The 24,795-nt window shown below is 42.8% G+C and overlaps 1 protein-coding gene across 3 annotated transcripts in view; it reads left to right on the top strand.

The window, feature by feature from the left end:
- The window catches only part of FARP1 (FERM, ARH/RhoGEF and pleckstrin domain protein 1), a 541,848-nt gene that overhangs the window by 466,091 nt on the left and 50,962 nt on the right, over positions 1-24,795 (top strand). For all 3 annotated transcript variants that reach the window (XM_033949732.1, XM_033949731.1, XM_033949733.1), the window contains 3 exons: positions 11,756-11,838; positions 13,350-13,462; positions 23,506-23,669. In XM_033949732.1, the coding sequence (XP_033805623.1) occupies positions 11,756-11,838; positions 13,350-13,462; positions 23,506-23,669 (360 nt within the window). The remainder of the gene's footprint in view (positions 1-11,755; positions 11,839-13,349; positions 13,463-23,505; positions 23,670-24,795) is intronic.

The following is a 24,795-nucleotide window of genomic DNA, read 5'->3' as shown; positions in this document are numbered from 1 at the left end:
CATATTGATGAGCATCCAACCAGTTATTTCTTTCTACAAACTCTTCTAATTCATCTAGCACCACTCGTTCAATTATTTTTTATATCACTGGCATTACTGAATTGGGCCTGTAATGCCCCAAAATTACTGGATCACTATTCTGCTTTTTCAATATACGTTTAATTGTTGCAATTTTGCATCTACTTGATACATCTCCATTCTGTAGAGATTTATTAATGATCTTAACCAGAATCATAGATAAAATTTGCAGACGATACAAAGTTATTCAGAGTAGTGAAGACACATAAGGATTGCGAAGACCTGCAACGTGACATAAACACGCTCGAGAAATGGACTGCGACATGGCAAATGAGGTTTAATGTGGATAAGTGTAAGGTGATGCATGTCGGTAACAAAAATCTTATACACGAATACAGGATATTCGATGCAGTACTCGGAAAGACCCCCCCAGGAAAGAGACTTGGGAATACTGGTCAACAAGTTGATGAAGCTGTCCGAGCAATGTGCGGCAGCAGCGAAAAGGGCAAGCAGAATGCTAGGAATGATTAAGAAGGGGATCACGAACAGATCGGAGAAGGTTATCATGCTGCTGTACCGGGCCATGGTATTCCCCCACAAGGAATACTTCATCCAGCACTGGTCACCGTACATGAAGAAGGACACAGTACTACTCGAAAGAGTCCAGAGAAGAGCAACTAAAATGATTAAGGGGCTGGAGAAGTTGTTGTACAGTGACAGATTAGAGAAACTGGGCCACTTCTCCCTTGAAAAGAGGAGACTGAGAGGGGACATGATCGAAAAATTCAAGATAATGAAGAGAATAGACTTAGTAGATAAATGTTCACCCTTTCCAAGGTAGGGAGAACGAGAGGGCACTCTCTAAAGTTAAATCAGGATAGATTCTGTACAAACGTAAGGAAGTTCTTCACCCAGAGAGTGGTGGAAAACTGGAACGCTCTTCTGGAGGTTATTATAGGGGAAAACACCCTCCAGGGATTCAAGACAAAGTTAGACAAGTTCCTGCTAAACCAGAACATACGCAGGTAAGGCTAGACTCAGTGAGGGCACTGGTCTTTGACCTAAGGGCTACCGTGGGAGCGGACTGCTGGGCACGATGGACCACTGGTCTGACCCAGCAGCGGCAATTCTTTTTTTTAAGTTCAATAAGTTTTATTTAAATTTTCAATAAAGTACAAAAAAAATGTAACAACAATGAGAGAATACAGAAATGCAATGATCCAATACAATACCAAGCACAGCAAGAGTCAAGAATATCGAAAGAAATAAGAGATATTATATATGTGATCATATCCATAATGCAAATAACCCACTGATATACAATAAATATTACTGCTCAACATAAGGTGAGAAAGAAACATCTAACAATAGCCGCCAAGTCCGTTCAAAAGAGTGAAGGGACCTGTTCTTGCAAGCGGCAGCTCTCTCATATTTAGCTGTGACACAAACAATGTTCCACCACATAGAGTAGTTTACTAACGAGAGATTCTTCCAGTTTTGTAAAACCAGTTTTATGGCCAAATGTAGCAACAAAATAAAGAGTTTTGTTTCTCTTTCGGGTAAGTCAAAGTCCAAAATATGAGTACCAAGGAGTACAATAGCAGGAGTAAGAGGAACATCAATACAGAAAATCTCACAAATTTTCCCCCAAATAGAATGCCAAAAGGGGTTGATCAGTGAGCAGTAAAGTAATTGGTGCAGAAAAGTACCCTTCTCTTTCATGCATGACCAACAGTGCCCAGTCTCAGAGGATTTAAAATGTGACAATTTATGTGGAGTCCAGATGGCCCTATGTAATACAAAATAAATGGACTGTTTCAATGAGGATGAGCAAGAAGATCGTGTGGCGGTGGCCCATACACATTTCCAGGCATCTTGAAGCGGTGGGATCTGCAGATCAAACTCCCATGAGTGTACAGTGCCAAGGGGCTGGGAGTACAATTCCGCCTGTAGCCACTTGTACCACTTGGACGCACATCCTTTAACAGCATCGCTATCATCTAGCACCTAACCAACACTTTCGATGGATACAGTTGGTTCATTGTGTATCCTCCTTCATGCGCGCTTCACCATTTACTGCTGAACCGCCTAGTCTACTTCCACTATATGCTAAATTTCATGCTGTTAAAGCAGCGGCAATTCTTATGTTCTTATGGCAGACTTTACTAGAGCCGATGAGCACGGATCAAACAGTGACTGTGTTGGTGTTAATCCCATAACAACACTCTTCACCAGTGAGGTTTGCTACCCGCTATACCTTTAGTCATATCTTTGTTTGGGTTCTGAGGCTTTTTCCTCCTCTCAAGTTTTTGAATGAGCCTATGCTGGCACTGTACATTGTGTATTTAATATCTTATGCTTAGTACCTAGCACGTTTCAAGGTGGATGAGTTTTGAATTGGTTTATTAATGAATTCCATTATACTTGTGTCTTTGTAGCTCAGTAATTGTTTTAGCCAATATTCACCGATCTGCCCAAATCAGGTCATGGACTGGTCAACAATTTCAGGAGTTGACATCATTTGAGGCCTTCTAGATCTTGCTGTATCTTTGTTCTCGAAATTTCCACGCTGAAAGTTTGCACACTTTTAGTATATTAAAACCAAGAAGCTGGGAAGAAAATTGATTGGACCACTAGGTGACTGAGAGATTAAAGGGGCACTCAGGGAAGATAAGGCCATAGCAGAGAGATTAAATGAATTCTTTGCTTTGGTCTTCACTGAGGAAGATGTTGGGGAGTTACTGGTGCCAGAAATGGTATTCAATTCTGATGAATCAGAGAAACTAAAAAAAAAAAATCTCTGTAACACTGGAAGATGTAATGCAGGGGTGCCCAAATGGTCGATCGTGATCGACCAGTAGATCGCAAAGGCAACGTGAGTCGATTGCGTTGCCTTTGCAATATTTTTCTTCCTACTGCTTCCCCAAGCCAGGCCTAGCGCGTACAAGCGCCGGACTCACAAGACTTCACCTCTGGCGTCAATTCTGACTTCGGAGAGGAAGTTCTGGGCCAGCCAATTGCTGTCTGGCTGGCCTGGAACTTCCTCCCCGATGTTAGAATTGACGACGGAGGCGAAGTCTTGTGAGTCTGGCCAGGCCTGGCTCGGGGAAGCAGCAGGGAGAAATCACGTTGGTGGCTTGGGGTTGGGGGTACGGAAAGAATCGGGGAAGTGGAGAAATCGGCACGATGGCTTGGGGGGCAGGGGGAGAGAGAAAGGCAGAAATAAAGAGGAGGGGCCAGGGGTAGAGAGAAAGAAATGCAGAAAGAAAGAGGGAGGGGGCAGGGGTAGAAAGAAAGAAAGACAGGCAGGCAGGGGTAGAGAGAAAGAAAGGCAGAAATAAAGAGGGGGCAGGGGGAGAGAGAAAGAAAGGCAGAAAGAAAGAAATATTGGCTTTACAGAAGAAGGAAGTGCAACCAGAGACTCATGAAATCACCAGAAAAAAAGGTAGGAAAAATGATTTTATTTTCAATTTAGTGATGAAAATGTGTCCGTTTTAAGAATTTATATCTGCTGTCTATATTTTGCACTATAGCCCCCTTTTACTAAACTACAATAGCAGTTTTTAGCGCAGGGAGCCTATGAGCATCGAGAGCAGCGCAGTGCATTCAGCGCAGCTTCCTGTGCTAAAATCCGGTATCGCAGTTTAGTAAAAAGGGGCCATAGTGCAAAATATAGACAGCAGATATTTGTCTATTTTTATATAGTTGCATATTTTAAAGTCATCTGGCTTAACCTCTGAAAAAAACCCCGAATACAAATGATAATTAACATTTTCTCTGCATACAGTGTGCTTTATGTTTTTTAAAAATTTTATTGTTGGTAGATCATTTTGACTTGGTCATTTTAAAAGTAGCTCGCTAGCCAAAAAAGTGTGGGCACCCCTGATGTAATGAGTCAGTTTGACAAACTGAACAGTAGTAAATCACCTGGACTGGATGGTATACATCCCAGAGTGCTGATAAAATTGAAAAATAAACTTGCAGAATATTATAAGTAATTTGTAATTTTTCTCTAAAATCCAGCATAGCACCAGAAAACTGGAGGTTGGCCAACATGACACCAATTTTTAAAAAGGGTTCCAGAGGTGATCCAGGAAATTATAGTCTGACATTGGTCCATTTCTCCCAACATTTTGGGTCTTAGATATATTTTATGTGGATTTTTAAATTGTACTTTTAATAAAGCCTGCATTTTGAAAATCACCATCTCCACCACGTTTTTTGTTTCTGCTGATGCCACCACTGTACATCAAATTGGGCATAATGAAACAGCAGCCTTCAGGTACCTTCAAGACATCTTTGTCAGACCACTGGTAAAGAAGATCCTGGTGAGCAAGGAATTTCCCAAGAAGCTAACTAGGAAGGAGAAAGCGGCTTGGAACAGCATTCTCACAGTGAGTCGGGGCTTCCTATACAATAACAAGGTCAAAAACTACGTGGTGTTATTTGAAAATCTGGTGAAAAGGGCTGTAGGATGTCTCTCAAAGTCCATGTCCTTGATGCTCATCTTGAAACATTCAAGGAGAACACAGGAGCATACTCAGAGAGGAGTGAAGTGAGCACTTCCACCAGGATATACTGGACTTTGAACGCCACTGCCAAGGACAATATAATGAGAACATGATGGGAGACTTGCATCTTGGGGCTGATTTGCGAAAGTGACTTACAATATAATCACAAATCTCGAAAAAACTACTCACTTCTAAATCTTTTGTGGTCATCTTTGTAGAACTTCAATATGTTAATTGTGATTCATATGTTGCTTTTTATGACTTTATAAAAATGAAAAGATGAAAATTATGCATTTTTAAATAGGTAAATTGCAAAATTTGACTATCCTGGAAGCTTTCCCCTCCCCATTGACAGTATGTGACAATCTAACACAATGGAGGTATCAAAACTTCACCTGTCTCTTGCCATTGTAGGACTCAGACTGTAGAAGTCTGTCTAGTATCGACATCAGTTCCCCCATACTGGATTTGGCTAATCTTCTTTAAGTCTTTTGCCATTTGCGGTACACAGAGACTAAAATGGTGAGGTGGGGGGGGGAGGAGAAAAAGCTGTTAGGCAACTAAGTACACTTAGGCACTATTCTATAACTTGATACCTAATTGTTCTTGCACATAACTGGGAAGGGCATGGATGTTCTAACTATTTAAGCGCATACTTTGACTACTGTCAGGCACCTAACTACTGCATTTAGACATACCCATTTATATCTGCCATGGATTAAGCAAGCATAAGTGGTGGCAGCTAATTGCTGACTTATACCAGTATTATATAACTGATTAGGAGCCCAGATTTGCTGTAACGGAATATTAGATTTTGAGCGCCTTTTAACACCCTTTATAGAATTGGCCCCTACATAACTCATTCTTTATGGCCCCTTCAAGGGCTGTATGCATTTCTTCTCTTTGGCAGTTACTTTATAGCTTTGTGCCTTAAAACACAGGCCTAGCTTCAGAAGACTTACAACCAAAATTAACACTCTTTTTTCATTCAAACATTGGGCTCCCAGATCATATCCTCTGCTTCTGGGTTTTCAGGGTATCCCTCCTCATAGTCCATTTTCCTCTGAACCTATGGAGGGCTGCTCCACTAAAGCTTCTGCTTCTAAGCATGTAAGATGATGGTCTTCACCCTGGTTAAAGTCATATTCAGACTCACCTAGCTTTTCCAGCTGGCTAGTTCTTGGCACTGGCACAGGTTTGCTTCTTCCCTGCTTGCTTTCCTACTCTGCTGTAAGGCTTCCCTCTGTATCTGGGACTATTTAACCACTCCCCTCCCCCCCCCCCCCAGGTGTACAGGATCTCCTGATTGGTAGGGGAACTCTGGCACTGGGGGTTTTGTCTAAAACAGCCTCCTGACTGGAAGAATATGTTCCTGTTCCTACTGTTAGAGCTTTCAGTGGGAGCTTGGGTGTCTTGTCCCTTCTCTATCCCACTGGTAGCTTTCCTCTGAAAAGGTAAATAGGCATGAGCACTAGGAAGCCCTTTTCCCTGTGTCTGCTCTGGCCTAAAAGCAACATGTTACATGACCTAGGTTTGGGCTTTGGATGGCTGAGTCTGGGTTTTTGCACCATGGCAGAGGCTACATTCTCAATCCTCAGCATCTCTTTGGGTAATTCAGGGTTCCCAGAATTTTCCCTGCCACAATATGAAATCCATGGTTCTTCTTCAGTATCATCATTTTTCTAGGTACATACTTACTATTAAGAAAACTTAAGCTAATATAAGGATTAGATTGCACTTGGAAGCAAATTTATTTCTCATAGTAATATGTGGTAGCAGGGCCGGATTAAAGGATAGGCCTACGAGGCACGTGTCTAGGGCCCGACATTGTCAGGGGGGCCCCAGGGCTGGTGTTATAGGGAGCAAACAGGGCAGCTGCCCTGGGCCCCACAGATTCAGGGGGCCCCGTGGTCCGAAGTGCTTTATTAGAAAGCTAAATTTTCCTTTTCAGAGGAGGACTGACATGGCAGCCTTTCTCACAAACTGCCTGTGGCTGCCCCGAAGCTTTCCCTCTCTGCAGCGATCTGCCTTGTCGGAAACAAGAAGTTGCGGCAGAGAGAAAACTTTGGAGCAGCCGTTGGCAGCTTGTGAGAAATGCTGCCATGTTGGACCCTTCTGAAAATGAACCTCCCGGACGACGCTGCCCTCAACTCTCGCGGCCGCCACGACTACACTGTCTACTGCTGCTGCATTAGCTGATTCACGTGCCTCAAGTCTTGCGGCCACCATGCTTTGCCATGTTGTGCTCCTGCCTTTCTCTGCCTTTGCCGCTCGTGGTCGCCTGCAACCTCCTGACTGCTGTCGCCGCTTGGGTCCACCTCATCCTTCCCGCTGCCTGTACCCTGGTCCTCACGGCTGCCGTCGCCGTTTCAGTCTGCCTGGTCCTCTCCGCTGCCTTGCCTCCTGGTCCTCCCGGCTGCCTGCGCCTGAGATAACTTGATTGTTTCTATCAAGTATTTCCTTAGTGAACAGTTTTGGTTCATTTATAGTTTGATTATCCTTATGTAAAAAATTAGAAAAATTAGCTTGAATAAAAACAAAACAATTTTAACAGAATTTCCCTGGTTGTATGTGGCTCTGGTTTGTTTTTGCCCTCCCTGCCTTTATTAGTTTTATTGATATGTATGTTTTCTATTTAATGTGTTTTACCTACCATGTTGCCCAAAAAAGGCACTAGGTCTTATTTTCGGGGTATTGTGGCCGGGCCCGTCCCTGAGTAGGTGGGAAAGCCTGGCTCGGACCACAAGCAAGAATTTTGAAACACCTTTTATGTGGTTGTATGAAGGAAAACCCGGATACCGGATTTCTTAGAAAACAGTATCAAGTTTATTAGTGTCCCCCAAATAAGAATAGAAAAAAAAATCTTCAGCATTGGTTTCTTAGACTCTGTTATAGCTCAGTCCAGGTGAGTCATATGGGCTTTACTGAAGAACTGGATAGCCCATCTGGATCAAAAGGAATATAATTCAAACTCAAAACTTTACATTAGTCCAGTGCCCTCCCGGTCTCATATCCCCTCTGGGATTTATCAGTCTCTCAAAATTACAGCAGCTTATTGCTTTATAGCTGAGCCTGGCTGATGCCAGCCTTTCCACATCTCAGCTCTTTTGTATTCACACAAGCTTTTCTCACCTAATTAGGCAGGGCTGCCTCAGCTCTGCCTGCAGCCATACTTTGGCTTCAGTGTGAAAAAAAAACAACGGAAAACTTTCTTTATGCAATCCGCTGAGGACTCTCACACACAGTACCCTCCCAGGTCCATGTCCTCCTCACTTATACTATCACCAGGGTCACTATACATTTCCCATTCACCCTCATGGGAACTCTGGCTTAGCATTTCCACATTCCTCCCCGGCTGTACATCCCATCCCCCTTCCTGCATGTCTGCCAAATCCCCTGCAGCATTTCCATGGGGGTAATCTTCCAGCCTTTCTCTCTGGGGTTTAAGCTGCCAGTCACTGTACCTCCCAGGTGTTGTACTGCCTCTCCTTATGAACTGGCCTCCTGCAACACATCCCTGCTGGGGCTTAGGCAACCTGGGAGGGCTGGCCTCTACGTGAGTCGTTTGGCTTCTGTCATCAGAACCAGCTGTGTCCTCCCCTTTCCACTCTAACTGACTTTGCCTTTGAGGTTTCCCAGCCTGCAAACTCCGTGGGCTGACTCCACCCCTTTCCAAATTGGTGTCAAGTTTCTCCCTGCCTTGGGGAAAGGAGTGATAGGGGAAATTAGTGGTTTTCAGAGCCCTCCCTATCTGTCTCTTGAGCTGTGCTGGGACCTGCCTTTTCTTGCATTCTCTGGGCTGAGCCAGCTGTTCTGGCTCCAGGTCGGGTTTTACAGAAACCTGTGCTGCATGCTGGGGAGTTTTAGCAGTAGTTTTCACTGTGACAGGAGCTTCCCTGTCACAGTATGCACATGACTATCTCTCCCTTCCTCTCCTTCACCCCAATTCTTCTTCTTTCCTTTCTCTCCCCCACATGTGCAGCATCTTTCCTCTCATCCCTCGTGCAGCCTTGCCCAGCTTCTATCCTTCCCTCCCTCCCATCCCTTGTGCAGCAGAACCCTCGAGCACCCTCCAACCCCCACTATGCAGCCGAACCCCCACTGACCCTCCATCCTTCCCTCCCCAGGCTGCTTGGCCTTGTCCATCGGGGATTTCACTTAGTAATGCGGCAGAGTGAAATCCTCGATGGACAAGGTCAAGCAGCCTGTTTAGAGTGCTGCTGGCCCGACACTGCTTCGCATGAAGGTAGGGCTCCCGCCATACTGGGTGAGGGTGTATCTGTGTTCTGTGTGTATGAAAGACATGGTTTTCTGTTAGCATTGACTAGCCTTATTTGCGAAATGCATCGAGTATGGTTCTTCGGAGCACCTTGAATAAACCTGATTTGAATTTCCTTATTGTCTGTCGATCTTCTTTTGTTTCATGTTGGATTCTTTGGACTGCTTGCCTTGTTGTTTTGTTACAAGTTAACATACATGGAGTGGAACGTACTAGAGGAGTTACAGATTTGGTTGTTTATACATAAATATGGGTTACAGTTGGTCAACATAGAGTGAGGCAGTTGAGAGGCATTGTAAACTTGGTTATTAATATAGACTTATATTTCGGATAGTATTACTGCTTTACAATATATTTGAACACTTTTATATACTTATTGAAAGGGTTCAGGAGTTAATGTCCTGGGTAAGTAGGTGGGAAGGGAAGGAAAGGGGATTTGTTCAGAGATGTTTGGGGTTTCATAGAAGAAAAACTATGCACTGGTATGCTAATCTTTGTTTTGAATTTTAAAAAGAAAATACAGATGGAAATAAAGACGTAAATAAGAAAACAGATAAATGGGGCGGGGTACGAGCGGGGCAGGGCCAGTGGGGCCCAGTGTACTTGTGTGCCTAGGGGCTCTCGAAGAATTAATCCTGCCCTGTGTGGTAGTACTTTTTCTAAAGAATGAATGTAATCCTTGTCACATGTACTGGTCAGAGAAGGAAAGTACACTAGACTGCAGTAGATTGATTTTAGTATCTCCACCTAAAAATGGAACTAAGATCCAGTTGATTATGATCATTTAAGCATTGTGAAAAGAATAACAGCAGTTCACTCTAGTACATTTATTTCCTTAAATATTTTCTTCTGATTTCCATTTCCTTTTAGTTGATTCCTGTATGTGATATTCAGCTGCCCTGAAGAGTCATCGCTTGCTGTTATTTTATTTAGTTTCTGTCCCAATCACTGCTAGGAATTTCCTATCAGAATTTGACTATTACTCAAAGCATCAGTGCTTTGCATTCATCAAGATGCTAAGAGGGATAAGATGGGATTCCCTGTCAATTAGAACTGGACAGATACCAGACAATTGGAAGATAGCGAACATCACGCCAATTTTCAAAAAAGGATCAACTATAGACCTTGTGAGTCTTACATCTGTCCCTGGAAAGATGGTTGAAGCACTGATTAAAGATAGCATAGTCCGGCACTTGGATACACACGACTTGATGAGAGCCAGTCAACATGGCTTCAGGAAAGGGAAATCATGTTTGACAAATTTACTTCAATTTTTTGAGACCGTGAACAAATTGATAGTGGAGAACCGGTGGACATAATATACTTGGACTTCCAGAAAGCGTTCGACAAGGTTCCACATGAAAGACTTCTCAGGAAACTACAAAGCCATGGAACAGAGGGAGATATACTAAGATGGATAGGCAAATGGCTGGAGAACAGAAAGCAGAGAGTGGGCATAAATAGGAAGTTCTCAGACTGGGAGAAAGTGACTAGCGGTGTGCCCCAGGGCTTGGTACTTGTGCCCATTTTATTTAATATTTTCATCAATGACCTAGAAGAAGGAACATCCAGTGAGATCATCAAGTTTTCAGACGACACAAAGCTATGCCGGGCAATCAGATTGCAGAAGGATAGCAAGGAACTCCAGAGTGACTTGTGTCAGTTAGAGAAATGGGCAGAGAAATGGCAGATGAAGTTTAATGTGGAAAAGTGCAAAATAATGCATTTAGGCAGAAAGAACAAGGAACATGAGTATAGAATGTCAGGTGCAACTCTGGGTAAGAGCGAACAAGAAAAGGACCTGGGTGTACTGATAGATAGGATCCTGAAACCGTCGGCACAATGCGCGGCAGTGGCAAAGAAAGCAAATAGAATGTTAGGCATGATAAAGAAAGGAATCACAAGTAGATCGGAGAAAATTATAAAGCAGCTATATAGGGCAATGGTCAGACCACACTTGGAATACTGTGTCCAACATTGGTCTCCCAACCGAAAGAAGGATTATAAAACTGTTAGAGAGAGGGTGCAGAGACGAGCAACGAAGCTAATAAAAGGTATGGAGAACTTGGAATACGAGCAATGACTTAAGAGACTGGGATTGTTCTCCCTTGAGAAAAGGAGACTTCGAGGGGATATGATCGAGACTTTCAAAATACTGAAAGGAATCAACAAAATAGAGCAGGAAAAAAAATTATTTACAATGTCCAATGTGACATGGACAAGAGGACATGGACTGAAGCTAAGGGGGACAAGTCCAGGACAAATATCAGGAAGTTCTGCTTCATGCAACGAGTGGTGGACACCTGGAATGTTCTCCCAGAGGAGGTTATTTCAGAATCCACCGTTCTAGGATTTAAAAGCAAACTAGATGCACATCTCCTTACGAGAGGCATAGAGGGATATGGGTGACTAAAATTATGCCAGGTGTACACCTGGCTGGGCCTCCGTGTGTGCAGATCACCGGACATGATGGACCGAAGGTCTGATCTGGAGATGGCAGTTCTTATGAGTATTGCATTTAATTCTGGTCTCCTTATCTCAAGAAAGATATAGTGGTGCTAGAAAAGGTCTGATCTGGAGATGGCAGTGCTTATGTTCTTATGTTTCCCTTACTTATACTGTACTGGAGAGCATTCTTCTGCTGAAGTAACTTTAGTCCAGCCTTCCAGCATTGACAGACCTTGAGGCACCCTTTCCACATGAACTTCCTGTTATCTTGAAAACCTGTGCCAAGGATGAAGTGTTGTAAACCATGCACTAAAGTTACTTCAGAAGTGATTTGCCGCCATGAGGTGGCTGCATTTCTGCTCCAGGTATCTTTCAAAATTTGCAGCTGGAGGCCATTGCCTATGACTGAATGTGAGCCTGAGGAAGGCCAGTTATTACTGTGGATATTATGGTCATCTTAACTATAAGCAACAATAACTTATCTGCCTCTGTCTTTTAGATAGAAGAGAGTGAAGAAGAATGGGGAGTTCCTCATTGTTTTACAATTCAAGGTCAACGTCAGTCAATCATTGTCGCTGCCAGGTAAATTCAGTGGAGCAGACCTGCTTATATCACTATAGCTGGTTTCCCACGAATGCTCTGACTTAATCATTTTGATATATCATGACACTGAGATATCTGAAGTTCTTTGGAGCATGCATGTGTAAAGATATTTCAGCCCAACCTACTCATGTTTTCTGTAGAGAACATGGAAACAGAATTTGGGCTGTTCAGTAAAAGTAAGGAACATTTAGCTAAGTGTTTTTAGAAATGGATGTTAAGGAGACTATGTGGTAAGGTATCCTTTTTAACATAGAAACATAGAAAGTGACGGCAGAAAAGGGCCAAGGCCCATCGAGTCTGCCCACTCCATTGACCCACCCCCCTAGTTAATTGCTCTCTGATGACCTTTTCCCTCGAAGAGATCCGACATGAGCATCCCAAATGATCCAATCAGATTTGCTTGTACTAAGTACAACCAACAGAGATTGTTCACTCGTTCTGAAACTACTAAGACTAGGGGGGCATGCGATGAAGCTACTAAGTAGTAGATTTAAAACAAACTGGAGAATATATTTCTTCATACCACGTGTAATTAAACTCTGGAATAGAGAATGACATGGTGACAGAATTCTTAACTGCGGGAAATCATCTAATGCAGTGGTCTCAAACTCAAATCTTTTGCAGGGCCACATTTTGGATTTGGAGGGCCTCAGAAAAAATTGTTAATGTCTTATTAAAGAAATTACAATTTTATATGAGGTAAAACTCTTTATAGCTTATAAATCTTTCCTTTTAGCTTAGACTTAATAATAATTTTGTAATTTATAGCTAAAGAGACATATGATCAAGAAACTGTTTTATTTTACTTTTGTGATTATGATAAACATACCGAGGGCCTCAAAATAGTACCTGGCGGGCCACATGTGGTCACCGGGCTGCGAGTTTGAGACCACTGATCTAATGTCATTCTTTAGAGTCTTATCTCAACCTCAATCCTTCTACACCAGCATTCTTTAATGCAAGACTTGAAGGTCAGTGGTTGTGCCCATTCATACTCTGATTCTTTCCTCTCTCCTTAAAAAATGATAGGGGGATGATTTTTTGCGGTTATCTGTGGGGACGGGAATGGTGATAAATTAATTGCCAGAGAATGTGGTGAAAAATCAGTTAGCTTAGTGGGGTTTAAAAAAGGTTTGGATAATTTCCTAAAAGAGAAGTCCATAGCCCATTATTGAGATGGCTTGAGGAAATCCACTGCTTATTCATAGGATAATCAGCATAAAATCTTTTTTTACTACTTGGGACCTGGATTGGCCACTATTGGAAACAGAATATTAGACTTCATGGACCTTCAGTTTTTCTCAGTATAGCAATTCTTATGTTCTTTTGTTCTTATAGACTATAATATATGATAGCCATACTAATAACTTTGGTGTACGAGAGTAGCCCTAAATTAATTTTAGAGAGGAAAAGATTTAGTTAAATATGTATGGTTTTTTGCCAAACTGCAATATGAGCTCACAGTAATGGAAGTTGTTTTTTGTTTCTAGTTCTCGTGCTGAGATGGAAAAATGGATTGAGGACATACAGATGGCAATTGATCTTGCAGAGAAAAGCAATGGGCCTGATCCAGAATTGCTGGGTAGTAGCCCTCCTGACAACAGTACGTATAGTATGAATACCAAGTTCATTTTACTGCTGGCTTCAAGCAGAATGTATACTCCTAGAAATCACACGTTCCTTTCAGACTACACAGAGGATCTAGAGTTGCTGCTCTTATTCAATAATCAAAGCGATTGCCAGTCATAAACTCATGGGCTTAATATTGCCCTCCTTTGCAGGTAAAAGTATACTCATGTTCACAGAATGTGCAGTTTAACCCACAGATTGGAGAGAAATTATGTGCAGAGGTCAAATCTACACACAGAAAATAAATCTACACAGTTGGGTGCCTAAAGTTTGGATGCTAAGCATGAATTCTATAACAGCAATTGCATACATAATTACCATTAAAAAATACTAGCATGTCTGCAGTTACGTACGTAACTTTAGGCATGACCTTTAATACCATGTCAATGGCTGGTGTAAATGCTCACTATCTATCTAAATGCTGGTAGTTACATGCATAGCTAACAGTATTCTAGAACAGTGGTTCTTAAACCTGTCTTGGAGGACCCCCAGCTAGTCAGATTTTCAAAATATCCCTAGTGAATATGCATACTAACACACCGGGACTTATAAATTATATTTCAGTGGCTCTAAGTAACAATAAAAAAAAAAAAAAAAAACAGCAAGGGAATATTTTTATCCAAGGTGATACTTATAAATCACTGTTGTACTAATCACCTTTGTTTTACTTCAAGCACAAATTACAACACAAGTTGATGTGGTTAAGTGAACACTCAGACCCACAGCTGAGGTCCGGTGAAACAAGTTCACGGAGCAGCTATTAAGGAGACCATCATTGTTGTTCACAGTCTCCTCCACCAAACAAAGACTAAATAACAGCACATAAACTTGAAGAAAATAAAATAATAAATTTGACAGCAACTTAACTTTGAATGGTGTGGATGATACACATAACTGCTCCGGGCTCCTCCGTTTATTCACAATACCGACCCCCCAACCTAGGTTTTACCCGCTGGCTTCTTCAGGAGGGGTACTACAATTACAAGATGACTCAAATCAACACTACACCACACAGCTTGCTAACTTAATAAACAATACATTTTGAAATACTCAATATAAACACTCTCTCTGCAACTTACCGGCACAAACACTCCATACTGCTCACACACGCACTGCTGACGAGTGGGACTTTCAACAGCAGGCCACGCTTTTATACACAAAGTTTTTGGAGAGAGGTTACCCTCCCCGGGTAATCAAACGGGCATGGAAGAGAGCCCGCAATTGCCAGCGGGAGTGGCTATTTCATCCCCAACAAAGGGAGAACAGTGGGGCCGTGGTATGTGTATTGCCTTATTCCAATCGAAGTCAACAAATTAGAAAAATTATTTTGAAACACTGGCCAGTGCTGCAGGTACATGAGAGCTTGAATGACATCCCTTTATTTGCTCACACTAGGGGCCGGAATTTAGGTCAGATTTTGAAACACCGTGACCCTGTCCAACAGAATAGAGAGGGTCCTCACGTATGTTGTCATCAGTGTGTGTATTGCCCTCATGTTCTCAACACTGACCAAGTGATAATTCCTCAAACAGGGGGCAAGAAATTTTATTTAAGAACAGGTACTAATTGTTTGTCATCTGCAGTAATATATTGCATTATTTGCCCTTGTAGGCTATATTATATAGGACACACTCGGCGTGCTATCAAAATTCGCATTGCCGAACATTTGAGCAATATAAGATGCAAACGTGTTACTGCCCCCTTAGTCAGTCATTGGATTGAACAACAGCACTCCATTGAGGAATTACAATACACTGTCCTTATGTGTGCTCATAAAAAATCTGGAAACATTACTCAACATCTTCTTTATTTAGAGCAGAAGTTTATATTTCAATGGCATACCTTGGCCCCAGCAGGATTAAACAATGATATTGAATGGTTTCAACTTTAATCTTTCACTCATGATGTAATGAGTGATGATGTAATAGGTAGTAAGGGGAGTGTATTTAAAGCGTGGCCTGCTGGGAAGTTCCTCTTGTCAGCAGTGCGTGTGTGAGCAGTATGGAGTGTTTGTGCCGGTAAGTTGCAGAGAGAGTGTTTATATTGAGTATTTCAAAATGTATTGTTTATTAAGTTAGCAAGCTGTGTGGTGTAGTGTTGATTTGAGTCATCTTGTAATTGTAGTACCCCTCCTGAAGAAGCCAGCGGGTGAAACCTAGGTTGGGGGGTCAGTATTGTGAATAAACGGAGGAGCCCGGAGCAGTTATGTGTATCATCCACACCATTCAAAGTTAAGTTGCTGTCAAATTTATTATTTTATTTTCTTCAAATTTATGTGCTGTTATTTAGTCTTTGTTTGGTGGAGGAGATTGTGAACAACAATGATGGTCTCCTTAATAGCTGCTCCGTGAACTTGTTTCACCGGACCTCAGCTGTGGGTCTGAGTGTTCACTTAACCACATCAACTTGTGTTGTAATTTGTGCTTGAAGTAAAACAAAGGTGATTAGTACAACAGTGATTTCTAAGTAACAATATACAGACTCCACAACAAAAGAGAGCTATAGCTATAAACTATTCAATTTAATAAATATATAATCATTTATTATAATTTGATATTGCACCATCACCTTTTAAAAAATTTTATATTATCATTTCATATAATACATACATACAATCACTTCCCCACATATGAAGCCCACCCAATCAACCAAATCAATTAAAATTCATGAAATGTTCATTCTATCCATAAAGTGCTGTTTTAAATATGTAGTCTTCTTCACTGAGTCAATTTTCCATTGCTATTTCTTCAATTGATTATTCATAATATCTCCTCTGTTCTTGTCACATCAGTCCAACCTGCATGAGAAAGATTTGCCTGTAAATTAGGTAGTAGGACCAATCCCTCAAGGCTCCCCTTTATCCCCCACCCTATTTAACGAAGCTAAATAGGCCAGGCCAGGAACTAACCAAACTGAACCTCCAATCATACATCTATGTGGATGACATCGCAATCATCGTCACCATTTATGATCTGTCAACCGAAACCAGACACTTCATCGCATCTATCATCGACCAAGTAGAACACTGGTCAACAAACTCCAAACTAAAGCTAAATCAGGAAAAGACCAAAATAATTATGGCTTCCCCAACAAACAAGTCAACCAAATCTGCTATCAACTTAAATGGAAGAAACTTCCCAATTAACCCTTCCATCAAAATCCTAGGAGTCACCCTAGATCAGCAACTGACACTCGAAGCCCATACCAACATTCTAATTAAAAAATGCTTCCATTTACTATGGAAACTACGCACGCTAAAACCATTCACATCGTTCAGACTGTTGGTCCAGTCTCTGGTCCTAAGCTCACTGGACTACTGCAACATTATCTACCTTGGATCTTACAAAAAAACATCAAGAAACTGAGACTTATCCAGAACACAGCCGTTTGACTAATCTTTGGCTTGAAAAAAATCTGACCTCATTACCCCATACTATAAGAAACTTCACTGGCTACCTATCAAGGCCAGAATAATCTTAAAATTCGGTTGCCTCTGCTTCAAGACTCTTTTCGGCTCCTCCCCCACCTACCTCCTCAAACACCTAACCCTACAGGACAAACTCCCCTTTTCTCGCAGAACATTACTGTTCACATTTCCTTCTCCCAAAGGATGCAAATATGAAAGATTCCTCAATTGGACACTCTCCTTTCAAGCAGAGCTCTGGAACAACACCCTAAGTGACCTAATCCTGAACTTACTAACATACCAGTCATTCAGAAAATCACTAAAAACCCATTTGTTCAACAAATTCACCTGATCCACAGATCCACTCAACACCTTTCTCGTCTTTCATGTTCCTTCCTCCTACTCTATGTCGCCCCGCCACTCAACTGTCTATCTTCCCCTTCCGAATTCTAATTGATGTTACCTCGCTGTTCTCCTTACAGCACCTCGTGTTGTACACTGTCTTGAACTGAAAAGGTATGACAGGATATAAATAAAGCTATTATTATTATTATTTCTCTCATGCATATTCATTAGAAATATCTTGAAAACCTGATTGGCTGGGGTCCACCCCCCAAGACAGGTTTAAGAACCACAGTTCTAGAAGATTAGCACATAATTTCAGGACACGCCCAGGATTCATCCATGCCCCCTTGCAGTTGCATACTACAGTACTTAGATCCAAAGTCATAGAATAGTATCTTAAGTGTACTTAGGCCCGGATTCTCTATATCATAGTTCTTCAACCGCCGGTCTGCAAACCGGTACCGGTCCACAAAAAAATCTTGCCAGTCCGCGAAGGATTCGGGTCTCCGCCACAGCAAAAGGTGCCGGCGTCAGCTGACGTGCAACTTCCTGTTGCCGTCGCTATGCCGGCATTCCTGCCTTCCACCACCGACTCCTGCCGTGTATGTTTCCGCACCCCCAGACAAACAGCGTCAGCTCTGTGTGCTTTTAACTTCGGCACACAGCTACCCCTAAGCAGTATTTTAGCGCGGTTTCATGAGGCAGCCTCAGGGCCTTTGGTAGGCCGGCCCACATCGCATCATCGAAGCGGGCCGGCCTACCAAAGGCCCTGAGGCTGCCTCATGAAACCGCGGCTAAAATACTGCTTAGTGGCAGCTGTGTGCCGAAGTTAAAAGCACACAGAGCTGCCGCTAGCCTACATAGAGGAAACATTTGCTGGAGAGGGAAGGAGGGAAGGGAGTAGGGGGTGCTCCTGGTCAAGGGAGGAGAAGGGGCTACTGCTGACAGGGGAGAAGGGAAAGGGAAGGAACGAGAATTACTGTTGGATAAGGGGAGGAGGAAAGGGAGAAGGGGTACTCCTGGACAAGGGAGGGGAAGGGGCTATTGCTGACAGGGGAGAAGGGAAAGGGAAGGGACAAGAGTTACTGTTGGATAAGAGGAGGAGGAAAGGGAGAAGGAGTACTCCTGGACAAGGGAGGGGAAGGGGATTCTGCTGACAGGGGAGAAGGGGAAGGGACAAGAATTACTGTTGGATAAGGGGAGGAAGAAAGGGAGAGGTACTGCTGGACAGGGGAGGAGGAACATTGGAAGGAAACAGCTGGCAGGGAGTTTAGAGGAGGGGAAGGAGTCAGGATGGAATGGAGAGATCAGATGAGGGAAAGGGGAGAGACAGAGGAATGACAAAGTAGAGAGAGATTGATGCTGGGAAGGGGGGGTCAGATGAAAAATAAGGAAAGGGACAAAGATGCTAGATCTGGTGTAGGGGAAAGGGGCATAGAAAGAACGCAGATACCATATGGGAGGGGGAGGGGTATAGGGCAGACAGTGAATGGAAGAGGCAGATGCTGGATTGAAGAGACAGAGGGCAGATGCTGGATGGAAGAGAGTGAAAAGACGATGAAAGCAGAAACCAGAGACGACAAAAGGTAGAAAAAAATAATTTTATTTCTATCTTGTGATTAGAATATATCAGATTTAAAATATGTATCCTGCTAGAGCTGATGTATGACATAACTGGGGAGTGCAAAGCCCAGGCAGTGTGTCTTTAGCTTCCAGCTGGCTTAGGGCTCTCTCTGACCAGGAGGCAGTTGCCCTAGTTGCACTCCCCCTAACACCATTCCTGCCATGTGTGACTGCGGTATTCTGTTAGCATGATATTTGTGTAGCATTCTGTAATAATTTGGCTTATTCAGTTTTCTTGATAGTAGAGGGGATATATGTAAAGGGGAGGGGAGATGGGGGTTTTGTTGATCCTTGCCCTGTATTATTTATATTTATAAAATGACAATTGTACAGAATATTGTTTCTTTTTATACTTTAATAAAATACTAGTGTTTAAGCCCGTTACATTAACGGGTGCTAGAATAGATGTGTCTGTCTGTCTTTCTTTATCTCTCTCTCCTTGGCCGCTGTCTGTATCCTTCTGTCTCCCCCTCCCCCCCAAGCAAAGCTGTCTGCCCCCAGCACCCACCTCCCCCCCAAATGTCTCTCCATGGCCCTCTTCTGTCTTCCCCCCCAGAGCAAAGCTGTCTGTCCCCAGCAAACCTCCCCCCAAAGCAGCCCCCTTTCCCTATCTCTCCATGGCCCCTTCTGTCTCCCTCCAGCACACTCCTCCCCCTAAAGCAGCTCCCTTTCCCTCTCCCTGTCTCTCCATGGCCCCTTCTGTCTTCCCCCCAGAGCAAAGCTGTTTGCCCCAAGCACACCTCTCCCCCCAAAGCAGCCCCTTTCCCTCTCCCGCTGACTCTCTCTCTGGCCCCCTTTCTCTGTCTGTCTTTCTGCCCCTCTCCCTGCCCCTGTGTCTTTCTTTCTTTCTGTCTCCCTCCCTCCCGCTGTCTGTCTGTCATTTTTCCCCACTTCCCTATGCAGCAGCAACAGCATTTCTCTCCTATCCCCCCCTTTCCTGTGCAGAAGCAGTAGCAGCATTTTCCCCCACCCCCCCCTTCCCTTCTCTTCCCTGCTCCGTTCGGCCCCTCCCCCTTCTTTTACTGCTCAATCTAGCCTGCTCCTGACCCTCCCACCGCCGACAAACCTCGGGGCTCCAGCCACGTAGGCAGCACTTTAAACAAGCTGCTTCGTGGTCTTCTACTGCCGATTTCCTCTGCCGCGTCTGTCTCCGATGATGTCATCAGAGACGCAGCAGAGGAACTCGGCAGAGAAGGGCGCGAAGCAGCGTGTTTATAGTGCTGCCTATGCCACTGGAGCCGGGAGGTATGTGGAGGGTCAATGGCCGGAGTGGGGCTGCTGTCCACCACTCGTTTGCTGCCACTGGTGCTGCCTACTCCGATGGAGCCGGGAGGTTTGTAAAGAGCACAGTCGCGCGCATACGCCTCCAGCCCCTGCAAGCGCCATGAGGTGTCAATTAGAATGTTGCCACAGAAGCACACCTCACGGCGCCAGGACTCACAAATTTTTGAGAGCGCATGCGCGCTCTAGCGTTTTATTATGTTCAATATAAAATCATAACTATTTGAGGCTTGTGCGGATGGGATCAGATGGTTAACGGGACCGAGCTCGCGGGGACGGGGCGGCAATGGGGTTTTAAAAAATTTCAGTCTTATTAGTTTGCCGGTCCACAAAATAATTATTTTATTTCTGCCGGTCCATAGGTGTAAAAAGGTTGAAGAACACTGCTCTATATGGTATTAATCGTGTGTTAAGCACACAACAGTGCCATATACAGAATGGTGCCTCTGGGAAAGATAGGCTCTGGAAATGTAGGCCATGAGTTTCCAGTCCTACATTTCCGGTGCCTATTTTTGTCATGAATCTTGCCTCTATAGGTACCGTACTTTAGGCTGCCTAATGCCACTTCTGGTGTTAGCAACATCCACAGTGCCTTTAGAGGCCTGATTCAGGTGCCGAGTTTTTAGGCGCTGGTAGGCATTTTAATTCTTAACATTTTTTGTCATTTTAAATGAAATTTCTTAATTAACATAGACGCCGGTAAGATGCCGTTTGTAGAATTTCCCTCTTAGTGCATAACTGGAAGCCCAAAAAGCAGCAGTGAATGGGCAGACTGAAGAATCTGATCTAAATATGTGATATGTTTACATGCGACTTGTTCTATCTCGCTCTCCTATCTATAATGTACCCCATCCCCTTCATCTTTTACCTCCTGGAACCATTGTTATAATGACTTATTTGATTATATATGTAATTTTGAAATCTGCCTAGAAACTGATTGTATGAAATAAAAATCCTTCAACTAATAAATAAGCAAACTGCCCTTTTTCTACCTTCTAGTTGCATAACTGCTGTTTAGTGTGGAAGTTACATGATTAATTGGTGCCTAACATCAGGTGCATTTAGTAGAATGAAGGGAATAGTATTTAGTGTGTTATTTGCATCTGCTTCAGTACAGATAGAAAGGACACAAATACTTCATGCCTGTATATTATCTATATCTGTAAGATTTTCAAAGGTAAACTAGGGAAAATTTCCTTTTGGAAATGACCTTGCAATCACATTGCCATTTTGATTATTTCATTATATTTTATGTTACCCTTCCTTAATGTTCAGTCATTTGGAAAATGATTTTTACACTGCCCATGCTGTTGCAAAGTTCATGTGCGCTTTTGGCCTGTGGACTTTGCACCAGTTATCAAAGTGAAACTCTGTGTCTACTCTCACTTTGAAAATTGCCTCAGGAAAAAAGTACCTACACACACGTTTGTATCTGATCTTTCTGTTGGAATTTGTTCCAGTGAAAATAATGGAATAGGGTTTTGGAAATGCAGAACCACATTCGTTGTTGTAGTCCTGTCCTGAGATTGTCTGTGCTCAGTATGGTAAAAAAACAGCCCCAACCTTTACCTGAACAGGACATGCAATTTTCAAACATGGTTTTACACATTAAAATGGCTTTGAAAATGTCTCTGCCCCCACACTAATATATAATATTTGTCAACTGCAGGCAGGGACTTTCTCAGGTTGGCCCAACCTCTGTCTTCTAAGTGGCGAATGATACGGTAACCTGTTTCCGCAATAAAACTGTAGGAACGGGTAAAATCTATATCTGTTCACCAACGGCACGGGAACAAAGCTTTCCACTGCTCCGCAGAGCAATAAAAGTCTTTGTTCCTGCAGGGAACTCCACTCACCACAGCTCCCTGATGATATCCCTCACCCCTGAGCTTTACATCAACTCTATGGCTGATGTAGGTAAGTCACACCTAAAATATTTATTTATTTATTCAGTTTTCTATACCGTTCTCCCAGGAGAGCTCAGAACGGTTTTACATGAATTTATTTAGGTACTCAAGCATTTTTCCCTGTCTGTCCCGGTGGGCTCACAATCTATCTAGTGTACCTGGGTCTATGGGGGGATTAAGTGACTTGCCCAGGGTCACAAGGTGCAGTGTGGGTTTGAACCCACAACCCCAGGGTGCTGAGGCTGTAGCTTTAACCACTGCGCCACACTCTCCCCCATATGCGTGTATTTGCCTTGCTATGCTGGTATTCTGTAAAGAAAGGTAGGTGTCTACTTTCCTTTATAGAACAGACTCCTCCCTTTATAGAATTACCCTCTAAATGTCAGCAGCATATAAACAATGTTCCCTGAGTGAGCAAATCTTCTCTATTTAAGTTTCTGCTTCCTTTTCTTTGAATTCTCTGCCACAGCTGTTTTGATTGGCTCTATTTCCACCTGGTGGGATTTGACTGGATTAAAGGGAGAAAGCCTGTCAGCCTGTAGCACAGTATAACTACCTCCACCCCAAGAAAGAGGGAACAGATGTTTTCAGCATGATGCTAGCATACAGTCTAATTAAATTCCACAATGGGGTTAATTTGGTTCTTTGTTAAAATAATTTTATTGGCTCTGAATAAATTATGGAAACCCAAAATAAAACTAACTCAGCTGGCCTTTAATTTTCCAGTCACTAAATTACACTCAAAGTTTTTCCTATTGTAAAATTATATGCAGCAGAGGGACGTGGTAAGAACGGCTGCCTCAGCACCCTAAGGTTGTGAGTTCAATCCCAGCTTGCTACTTGTGACTGGGCAAGTCAATTAATCCACCAATGCCTCATGTAACATAGTTAAGATTGTTAGTTTGTTGAGATAAATAGGGAAAATACTTAAGAGTATCTGATTTCTAATCAGTGTATTGTAAACCACCTTGGGCAGTGGCATACCAAGGACGGGGCGGAGGGGCAGTCTGGTCCAGCTGCAGGATGCTCAGGGATGCTGGAGCAGTCATGGGTCTATGGTCCACCTGCATGCAGCCATCGAAAATTCCAGCCTTCACCCCGTCTGACGTCAACTTCCTGTTCCAGAACAGACAGCCAGGTACACCACTGGCTTTGGGTGAATCTCTTCATGAAAGAGGGGGAGAGTATGGCACAGTGGTTAAAGCTATAGCCTCAGCATCCTGAGGTTGTGGGTTCAAACCCACACTACACCTTGTGACCCTGGGCAAGTCACTTAATCCCCCCCATTGCCTCTGGTACATTAGGTAAATTGTGAGCCCATTGGGATAGTCAGGGAAAATGCTCGAGTACCTGAGCTTCCTGGGAGAACAGTATAGAAAATTGAATAAATAAATAAAAAGACAGTTAATAAATCCCAATAAAAAAGAGCTGCATTTTTTTCTCTGTATTTCATAGAGTCTCCTGATGAAACTATGGTAGACCAGGAATCAGAAGAGGATCTCAGCGCATCGCGTAACTCGCTGGACCGGCAGTCACCGCACCGTGGCAACACTACAGTGCACGTCTGCTGGCACAGAAATACCAGTGTGTCAATGCTCGAATTTAGTATTGCTGTGGAGGTATTTATTTAGGAGACATCCAGTTAACTCAGAGCTGTACTTGAAATGGCAAGGAGCATCTCTTCCAGTGGTACCTTTCTGTAGTCAACACTGCTTTCTCTGAAAGTTAAGATAATATATTCCACAACCAAGTACTTATTGTATATTCTTTTCTTATATTTGAATAATGGCAACAGAATCATAGCTTCGTTTATCTATACCATATAATATTTATAGGTACATTTGTTAAATGCTGGAGGGAGAACTTAAAAATATCTTTAAAAAGAGGCATTTTACTCTGTGTGATTTTTCCCTAAATACACTTCAGAAGTTTACTCTGAATTATTCTGCTTTATTATCACACAGCCTCTTGCATTGTGGAGAAAAAAAGTCACACATTTTTAATTAAAAGTCACTAGAATCTTTGCTCCTGTCAGGTGCAGTCATGTGTCTCACATTTTGTTTGCAGTGCTGATGTATGTTCTTCACTGCAGGCCATCTTTCGGTGGAATCAAATCTTAATGCATATAAAACTCAGTGCCTTGCCTGTCTTTTCCTGTACCACTTAATTTCTCCTTCACACTCAGCATAATATAAATTTGCAACATCTCTTTGTTTTTGTTCAGAAGTTAAACCAGTCTCAGAAGTACAGTAAAAAGGCAGAATTTGAAATTATCTAAATATATTTTCTAAAATGTCAAACAGGCCCTCTCAGGTCTAAATGAGATTCTGAATAGATTTCAATTGGCATACCATAAGGCTTATGCAGCGATATATAATACAAGAGGCTTTTGAGGCCAAACAGATAACATTGGTGGGGGGGGTTTGAGGAAAATAAAAAGAACTTTGATTGGATGCAGATGGATCCTATTAAAACAGTCCAGGCATAAAATTGATGGACATTGGTAGCCTAATTTTATATTTGGTACTAAAAATTGCACATGGAAATATAGGTGCATGCCCAATTTTCACATGCAATTTAATTGAATAACAAGCCAATTAGTGCTGATAATTGATTGCTAATCAATTACCAGCACTAATTGTCAACAATTAAATTTTATGTGCACATGTGCAGATCCATAAATGGGGTACAGCCATGGGAGAGCCATGGACAGATCAGGGGCTTCTGGAATAAGGATTTTAGTGG

Source organism: Geotrypetes seraphini, chromosome 6 (genome assembly GCF_902459505.1).
Source record: "Geotrypetes seraphini chromosome 6, aGeoSer1.1, whole genome shotgun sequence".
NCBI classification, from domain to species: Eukaryota; Metazoa; Chordata; class Amphibia; order Gymnophiona; family Dermophiidae; genus Geotrypetes; species Geotrypetes seraphini.
Note: the sequence above shows the minus strand (reverse complement) of the source record. Positions and strands in the feature narration are given on the sequence as shown.